Genomic DNA, 9,127 nt, shown 5'->3' on the forward strand with positions numbered 1-9,127 from the left:
TTTTAGTGATTTACCCCCGGACAGGGTGACTTTTGGCCCCCCCGGACAATAGGTTTTACCCCCCCCCCGGACAAGCATCTGCTGACCCCCCGGCCACACCAAATACACTCTTCTCGAGATGCATAAATTTATTGTTGTCCTCGTTTTCAAACACATTTCATTGCTACGAAATTATATATTTAAACCAATTTAAATTCCCAAAAGGCAAACAATAACTCTAAACCAAAAGTACTTGAAATTCAAAATGTCTCAAGAGGTGTGAACAACACAATTATCATTGTGAATATGTAATTTTATAGCAATGAAATCTGTTTGAAAACGAGGACAGCAATAAATTTATGCATCTCGAGAAGAGTGTATTACCCCCGGACAGAGCAAATTTACACCCCGGACAAGGCAAATTTTGATGATTTTTTGCTACCCCCGGACAATATATCCTCCACCCCCCATGTAAAATTTTTTTCTGGAAGAGCCCATTGTACTTAAATGCTTTGGCCCAAAAATTATGAATTTTCTTCTATAAATCGAATGTAGTTCATTTATTTCAAATCACCCTCATGTAATTCATTCGGTGCCGTATAGTTAGACGTCTGATACGTGAATCCATAGACACGTTTCATTGGATACAAATAAATTTGATCATATTCACTGTCCGTCACATTTCCTACATAATATGTTCGGTCCTTGTTCATGTTATGTTTTTCTTCATCCTGTAGACTTGCAAAATGGTGTGGATTCTCTTTTGTTTGACCGACAAAGAAATTGGCAATATATTGAGACATCATAATGGAGGCTGGGCTGTGATCGACAGCTAATTTGGTACTGAATTCGAAAGGTGCTTTTTCTGGTTGCCATTGGAGACCGTACCATGGATAACGTCTCACTAAAATAAGCAGCATAGTAAGTTCAATTTCAAGCAATCAATTTTAACTTAGGTTTTTCAACACTAAGCCTTTGTATTCTGATAATAGATGTTTTTTTAAGCAAAGGGTGTGACGACATTAATCGAAGTCGGTGACCAAGATGTCCATATGCGGTAAGATATAGGCTAGCCAGGATAGGAGAGACTAGAATGTTAGTTAGATTTTTTAATAGGCATAATAGCGACTGTAGTTTAATGTATAAAGTTCAGGGAGGACGTATGTCTTCCCTCGACTAGCCTTATCAACGCTTTGAAGAATAGTATTCGATGTATTTATGCCTACTTTCCAACTTTCCAATACCCTGGAGAGAAAGAGTGGCACCCCTGCCTGTCCTATATTAGAAAGCTATTGAAAGAGGAGCCTTCGGCGTACTATTTGATAGCGTCTTAGCGCGTTCTTAAGCATGCATTGTGATATATGAAAGAAAAATAATTTACCTTCATAACTGCTGATGAATTTCGTTCCATTTCTATCGACGTTGGTTGACAACACTCTTACTTTACGTTTCAATTTCGTGTTATTGTAAAAACTTTCCGTTGGAATAACAAAATTCGAATGAAAAAACGCGATCGGTTTTTTCTCTATTGCTTCAACTAAACCTGATGGTGCGTGACCAAAGAGCCGTGACCGATGTCTTGATGAATGCCATTTTAACGGTAACGACATATTGACTGCGTCTGCAGCCAATTGTGAATCACTTCCGCTCATGTAGACTAACATACGTTGAGCACCACGGCAAATCCCCAAGACCGGGAATTTGATTTGGTTTTTCTTTTTCAACATTTTTGAATATTGAAGGATTTGTTTAACGCGTTTGTAGTAGCCCCCGTCTCCGGTATCATCATCGTTGCCTGGCAACAAGACGCCACTCAGCTTTGGTAATAGAGCTGCTAACTCCTTTTCGTCAATGTCCTACGATAGAATGAAGTAGTGAAAATAGAGAAAGGAGCAAATGCAAACAGTGGTACCAATCTATTACGATGTAGTGTTTCTGAAGATAAAACTAGTACCCAAAACGGTATGAAGGTCCCACGGCATAGTTCCAAAATGAGCTTGAACTGACAGAACAATGGTACTTCAAAAACGGACAGCACCATGGAAAGGTCTAATGCTGGCCCAAATAAGATGTAATTAGAGGAAATACTGTATATAAAACTGTTTAAAAATCACCGATTCTGGTAATTCCCAGGTGTAAAACTTGGCTAATCGAGTCTAGTTCGATTTAATCAAATTGCATGGTAAAAAAACTTTAACCACTGAGATCTTCAGATGAGATGGAGATAAGATACTTTAATAATTGGTCATTTGAAGTCATAAAAATGTCGCGTTCTTTAGGAAAAAGTAACAAAATTGTTTTAACACTGGTTAACGACCAACCAAATCAAATAAAAGCTTGTAAAAACTCCACCTCGTCCCGAGATCTTGCTTATTCTGCCAACATGGCCGGTAAAATGTTACCTCTATAATCGGAACAGCGCGTGCTCCTGCCGATTCCAAAAATTTAATGTAAGACGATCCAACATAGGCTTTCCCTTTTACATCTGGGACATGATTGATCAATTGTTCTTGCATATCCAGACCGACGGTCAAAACACCAATCATTGGTCTATTGTTCTTGAACCTGGGTACTGTTTTCTTGAAATAGTTGGTTGGGTATGTCCCCATTGGAGCATGTTTTGTGCAACATTGAATTATGAAGACGAGAAGAATGAACAGGGATTTGGGTATTGTTATGTTCCCCATGGTTGCCCGGAGTTGGTGAAGACTTCTTGATGTCTTGAAAAATGAAATCGTAATAAAAGGAATTATATTGCATGACCTCATAACCTTAATACGAGTAAGGGGAAATGCATGTCACTTAAGTATAGTCATGTCATCTTTATTATGGGCACCTAGAAGGCCCTAACAGGATGTTAAACTTTGAATACTTAAAATTAGAAATATGTATTCTTTTTCGCCGTTCAACATATTCTGTTCTCAAGAACAACTCGAGAGTATAGACTACTCTCCCCAAATTTAAGCCTGAATCTGAATCCAAATCTTTGAGCGAGTGTGTATTATTCGAGGTCCCGAGGGGGGGTGGGGGTACTTAGGCAAATGGAGGGTACGATATGTGCCGCCCTTAAGGGTACCTTTTTTGGACTTCCAAAGTCCCGCTAAGGGTCGGAAAAATCAGAAAATCAAATTTCAGTCCCACTAAGGGTCAGAAAAATAGGAAAATTTCAATTTTTTACCAACTGAAAGATGGAAATTTGGTCAAATTTGTTCCGCTCAGGGTCGCAAAATTCCCAAAATTTTCCTTTGTTCCTTTTTAGTCCCGGTAAGGGTCCAAAAAGTTCGACAGTCGGGCGGCACCCCCCGTCAGCTCACAACCATAGTACCCCCCCCCCCCGGGTTCGAGGTATTATTAGTTTGGTTTATGTTTTCTGAAACCCTTTGATGATAATATGATATGACGGTCTAAAGTGTCATTTTTACCTCCGGGTAACCTCTTACTTAACATCTATAGAGCTCTTCGCTTCAGTTTCTCAGTTACCTACCTGAGCCCCACTGGAAAATGGGGCTCAGGCATCATCACCATTCGAAATTCATTGTTTAAAAATTGCACTCCAAAACCATTCTTACTGGACTTTTTAACCTTGGAACAATAAAATTTTTATCCCCATTGAGATTTCAATCGAAAGTTTTATCCCCGCTGTAGGAAAAAGTTTCACCGGGGTTGTGAGACAGGGGTGTTGTTGTGTTTGTCGGACCTGAATCCTAGAATATGACATGAAAAAGTAATTTTCTTTACCTTCAGTTGCTATCTTTTGTAGAAAATCCCAATCGAAACAAAATATTGTCAACAATCAACCAATAAAAAAATGCGACCAGATTTTCTTTGTTTTTGTTCGTGAATATAGCTGGAAAGTATTCTAACACTGTTTTGAAATTGTTTACAATTAAAAAATTCGAAACAAAAATTTGAATTTGAATGGTTTTACGGTTGAACGCACAAATATATTTGCGATGTTTATCGCTAATTTAGATGGTCTGAAATTTGATTTTTGAAAAAGTAAAAGAAAGCTGTAAAATTAGCTGACATTTTTATTTTTTGATTTTTTTTTTGTCTGGTATTGCTTGTATTAACTATTGTTTGGGAAATGCATACTTTGATAAGATAAAATTTCGCGGTGATTTAATTTCGCGGATTTCCCGGAATTGAGTTTCATTCGCGAAATTTTGAGCGTCTCTTCTTACTTTTTAATATACTTACTTATTCACCTACTAATATTGACTTAGGTTCCGCGAGATTTAATTTAGGACTTGATTTCTATTTAGGTTTAAACCAAAGTAAGCATTATTTTCTTACAATATTGCGTTTGAGTTATCAGGAAGATTGAAATTCTGAACAGACCTGCATTTGTTAATTTTTGATCATAGCGTTTGTAGTATAGCGTTCCTACAATGAGCTTTGATAAATGCTCATTGTTGGCTGTACTGTTGGGGGATACTAGGACTACAGGATGAGAGGGGTTACCACCCGGCTTTTGACTCTCGGACCCTTTGCGAAACTAAAATTAATCTATTGTCCTCCTAACCAAAATTCTATACTTAATCTTTCGAAAATCTATTTTTAAGTTATCCTTATATACCACTGTATACCATGGACGACATTGAGTATGAATGGTCTCATTTTTTTTTAATTCCAGAAAAAAACACTACGAAAAAAGGCAACAGAACACACAAAACTTACCAACACACGACATCACAACCATGAGGATCCAGCTAATGTTTCTTTCCATCTATGCCATATCAATCACACGATGTTTGGCCCAAACACAACAGAATGGACATTCTGAAATCTTTGATGTCATTGATGATTCTTCGCCAACCGAAGAAGGACAACGTAAGGATGTGATCACCAAAAAGAGAGCAACTTCCAAAGAGAAATTGGTCGGATTCACCGATATTTTGAAATCCTCTTTGGATATGATCACATCAAGGAATGAAGACCCAGTACCGTAAGTTCTTTTCGTTTCCTTTTACAATAATACATTCAACCTGGTTCCCTGCATATTATCAGCTTCTTGATGCTTAGATAGCGCTATTCTCTGGCGTCAATCAGTAACGTAAATAAAGCCTAGGATACACAGGGAGGAGGTTGTAACACTTTTACTCAGCTGACATAACAAACGTCGAAACAACGTCCATCTAATGTCCATAGCGTCCTCATTACGTGATAAACGTTGAAGTAACCTTATGTGCCCTCTGTACCAATGTTACCACTGTTTCTTTCTCTGGTAGCTCGGGCTGAGCTGAGTAGTTAATTCATTTTTCAGCTTAGAATTCTTATTTCTGAAAAGAGAGATTCAGAGAGCCAGCATAAACCAATCCTTTGATGTAGTCAGCTACTTTAACATTTACAACTTTTTAAAACCTTCGGACTAAAATTTCGAACCGATATTCTGATGTCTGACAAGCCAGTTTAACTATTTATCCTCTTTTTTATCCATAGAGTGAGGCAATTCTTGAATAAACATTTCTTTACCAACGATAAAGATATGTCCATTTGGTCGAAAGCTATCGACGAAGCAGAACAACTATTCCATGTTAAATTCACAGAGCGTGATCTTGCAGACATGCAGGGATTCCTACGTGACACATACCAATATATGCTGACCTGTGACGACAACCTCCGTGAAAGTAAAAGGAAAAGCTTAGATCTAAAGAAACACGTTCAATGCTATGTCGAAATCTACAATGTTGTCCAATCCGGGAAACTCTTTTTCGGATTACCAGCCGATACTGACATCGGGAAAACACGAATCTTATCTTTGAACATGGCTTACAGTATGATGAAGATGCTATATCTCCAAATGAGCAAACTGCTATCTGCAAAAGCCGATCTTAATCCATTGGTCATTGCCAAGCCGATGTTAGATACCTCAGTAAGGTTGGTCAACCATTACAACCGTATTGGTGACGCTGTTAACGCTTCGATTTTGAGTGGTGTCAGTGCTGTCAAGACGTGTGTACGCGAAACCATCTTCTTCCGTGAGTTCAATGATCATTGTTCGCCTGTTGTCAATATGCAAGATGCATTGACAATCTCTGGTGGATCAACTCGGTCTTTATTTGATCACAAATACCGAGTTACTGTCACTGACGAGTCAACCGGTGATACTGTATGCGAGTTAATCAAGCAATCACCAACTGATGCTGAGTTATCCAAGATGAAAAAAGATTGTGGTGATAAGAGAAATAAACATATCAATAAACTGATGCAAAAGATGTCGAGTTATTTGAAAGATAGAACGGAAGTGGTTACCGAATCACTTCAAAAACTTTGGGGAAAGAATAAGAAGAAGTTGAAGATCATTGCTAGCTCGTACGTTGATGATAGTGCAATAGATATGTTCCAGAAATAGCTCACACCTATAACTTTTCACATAAAAGACTATGATCTAGGACTACTTTACAAGTTTTCTCGTGAGAACTCCCTCAGCTTTTTACTCTAATAACGGGTCTACTAACTCTGAAACAAGACAAGAATTATTCTTATGGCTTTATTTCTTGGTTGCATTTGTTAGATAGTTTAGATGCTGGATGGCTAGATGTAGGAATTTTCTAGCATTTTATTGTATTTTCATCTCGACCCTCCGTCCAATATATTGGTTGGATTGACGTACTAGTAAAATATCTACGATAGAATGGTTTATTTATTTTAGCTTTGAGTGTAACGGGAAAGTTAAATATCCAAGAACCCTTTTTTTAATAGTTGCCTCTTCTCTCATTCGATCTTCGAGGTAAGTAGCCTGGGGGCCACTTATAGCTTTTTGATAGACTGGATGGCGTTGATAAGTGGACCGGTGTTATTATTTGGCAGGCTTCATATTTTGGCTTTGCTTGAGGTGGTAGCGAATACAAGCCACTAACTAGATCCGATCCCTTTTTAGGGAAAAACAAACATAAAACCATGACCAATGAACCAATTTTTTTCAAATTTTTGAGGTATTTTCATGTTTTTATTATAGTTTCGTAAAATTTGATGGGGTTTTAGAATATATTTTATTGTTTTGCTGTTTTCATATGATTTCTGCACACGAAAGTGAAAAAAGAAGATAGCGAAATCATCTAGTCTACTTCACTGGGCTCAGCGTCATCAAAATCATCAGAAAGCAAAGTTCAGTCAGGAGTAGACTCTTACGAGGTAAGGGGCTATAACTTTTCTTATTAGAGAGAGATTCGAATTGTAGAGAGCATTTTTAAATCAAATTTGAGGGGACCAATGTTTTAGTTAGAATTACAGAAAAAATTTAATTATTGAAATTCACATTAGAGAACTAGAGAAAAAAACTTTGACTGTTTGATGATGGGGAAATAATGAAATAATGGTATACATAAAGTCTTTTAAAGTCCCGGGAAGGGGGGTTGGCCTACCGGACGTGCGGCCCTTAAGGGTAGGTTTTTTGGACTTTGGAAAGTGCACTGTAAGGGTTGATTTGTGAGCAAGTGGGAAAAATTGCACTGTAAGGGTGTAAAATTTGAGAAATTTCTAAAAATTTTGCCCTGAAAATTTCGAAAAATTGCACTATAAGGGTCGATTTTCAGCCAAATTTTTCCTGCACTGTATAAGGGTCCGATTTTAGGGACCTGATTTTTGGCCGAACGTACTGTCGTTTTGTAAAATCGAGTGACCCCCCCGGGGTCTTATCTTTTATGTTTAAAATCACGAAGGTGTACGTAATGTATTATGTGATAATTCAATAGAACTAGAACCTAGAACTAGAACTAGAACAATATTATTGCGAAGCGAATTTATGAGCGAAGCAGTTTTGCTATATTGTGCACGTACCTTTAACTTCCATCCCAAGCGAAAATTTGCTATAAAATTTGCTATATAAATCACATCTTCAAAACGATTATTTTATCAAAATGACCTTGAATGGTTTGGCTTAAAGCCACGAAAACTTTCTCGGTTTGGTAGCTAGGACTGCGAAAAATGCCGTTTTAAAATGGTGTACCCTAGCAGTGAACAGCAAAAAAATTACCGGAAGCCGAAACACGGACTTAGAATCTGAAGTTGATCAGATTGCCGCGCGGGCGGCACGCATCTAAGCAATCTAAGCAGTGGTTCTCTGGTTTTAAATGTTTATTTTGCTGTTAAATGAAGAAAAAAAATAGTTTGAACGATGACAGAAAGGATCTTCATCATCCCTCGACTTTTAACAGCAAGTATCATATATCAAATAAGGTCAATCAATGAGAGGTTTTTGCAAGTCGCGCGGGCGGAAGGCAGGAGTGTAAAAAAGTGTGGTGTGCGTGTGGTGAAATTTTCTTCCAACACGCTAAAGCTCTGAAGGTCGGGAAAATTTTCAACATCTGGAAGGTTTACATTACGGAATTTTGCGAGACTGCGTCAAGAATTTTGTAGCGGGAGTTCTGGTGACCCAGCCCTCGTTTTCGGGGATTGGCGGGTCCAACTGAAATATTTCTAGGTTTACGAGAAAGGACTGTTGAACCCAACTGAGGATGCAGCACATCAAAGGCCGACTATCATTCCTCTCCGATGGGAAATTGACCCGCTCCCTTTAGAGCTTTAGCGGGGGCGGCCGCTAATCCGCCATCGGAATATCAGATAAGAACGACACTTACCTTGCAAAATCAAGTAGATATTCTATGATAAAAGAAGTAGGGAACCAACCTCGATCCCTGCGTATTATCAGCTTTTTGATTCTTACTGATAGCGCTAGATAATACCCTGGCATTGGCTGGTTTTCGAACGCGAAAGATTACGTAATTCAAAAACAAAACGTCAGATTTCATTCGTTCTTCTTTTTTGAAGTCGTTGCATTGCAGTGTAACTTTGTAACGTCAGAATATTTTATGACGGATTGTTTTGAGAAGTTCCCCCTCTGAGAGGGGGAACTCGCATCAGCCAACACCAGGGTATTCTCTGGCGTCAATCAGTAACGTAAATAAAGCCTGGGATACACGGGGACGAGGTTGGTACAGAGGTAATCAAATTTGTCGAATTTGTCAAGAATTAAATCAAAACTACCCCCAAGAACCAACAAACCATCTTTGTACATTTTTGTTTTTGTTTTATTTTTATGTTTTGATGATTTCGACAGACGATTCGTGATTTGAATAAAAATGTTCGATCATTCGACGAATATCGTTCGATTTTATTAAGGCACCATTTACACTAGAATAACTAG

General features: G+C 38.2%; 2 protein-coding genes across 2 annotated transcripts; one reads left to right on the forward strand and one right to left on the reverse strand.

Annotated features, from left to right (window-relative positions):
• Positions 1-363: 363 nt before the first annotated feature.
• On the reverse strand, positions 364-3,834 carry LOC136805950 (gamma-glutamyl hydrolase-like). The gene is made up of 4 exons (XM_067062542.1): positions 3,718-3,834; positions 2,382-2,699; positions 1,361-1,835; positions 364-883 (listed from the first exon to the last, which is right to left on the reverse strand). The coding sequence occupies exons 2-4, from the start codon at positions 2,664-2,666 to the stop codon at positions 540-542; spliced, it is 1,104 nt and encodes a 367-aa protein (XP_066918643.1). The 5' UTR covers positions 2,667-2,699; positions 3,718-3,834; the 3' UTR covers positions 364-539.
• LOC136805949 (uncharacterized) lies at positions 821-6,686 on the forward strand. The gene is made up of 3 exons (XM_067062541.1): positions 821-900; positions 4,616-4,927; positions 5,422-6,686. Exons 2-3 carry the CDS (start codon positions 4,680-4,682, stop codon positions 6,332-6,334), a joined length of 1,161 nt encoding a protein of 386 aa, XP_066918642.1. The 5' UTR covers positions 821-900; positions 4,616-4,679; the 3' UTR covers positions 6,335-6,686.
• The last annotated feature ends 2,441 nt before the right edge of the window (positions 6,687-9,127 follow it).

Source organism: Clytia hemisphaerica, unplaced genomic scaffold (assembly GCF_902728285.1).
Source record: "Clytia hemisphaerica strain Z4C2 unplaced genomic scaffold, Clytia hemisphaerica genome assembly, whole genome shotgun sequence".
NCBI lineage: Eukaryota > Metazoa > Cnidaria > Hydrozoa > Leptothecata > Clytiidae > Clytia > Clytia hemisphaerica.

Excerpts from the sequence above, each read along its gene's own strand:
- LOC136805950 (XM_067062542.1), bottom strand. The coding sequence starts at position 2,666 with ATGGGGAACATAACAATACCCAAATCCCTGTTCATTCTTCTCGTCTTC. Across the intron at positions 1,836-2,381 it reads GCGCTGTTCCGATTATAGAG|GACATTGACGAAAAGGAGTT; the intron begins GTAACATTTTAC and ends ATTCTATCGTAG. Across the intron at positions 884-1,360 it reads ATTCATCAGCAGTTATGAAG|TGAGACGTTATCCATGGTAC; the intron begins GTAAATTATTTT and ends TGCTTATTTTAG.
- LOC136805949 (XM_067062541.1), top strand. The coding sequence starts at position 4,680 with ATGAGGATCCAGCTAATGTTTCTTTCCATCTATGCCATATCAATCACA. Across the intron at positions 4,928-5,421 it reads AGGAATGAAGACCCAGTACC|AGTGAGGCAATTCTTGAATA; the intron begins GTAAGTTCTTTT and ends TTTTATCCATAG.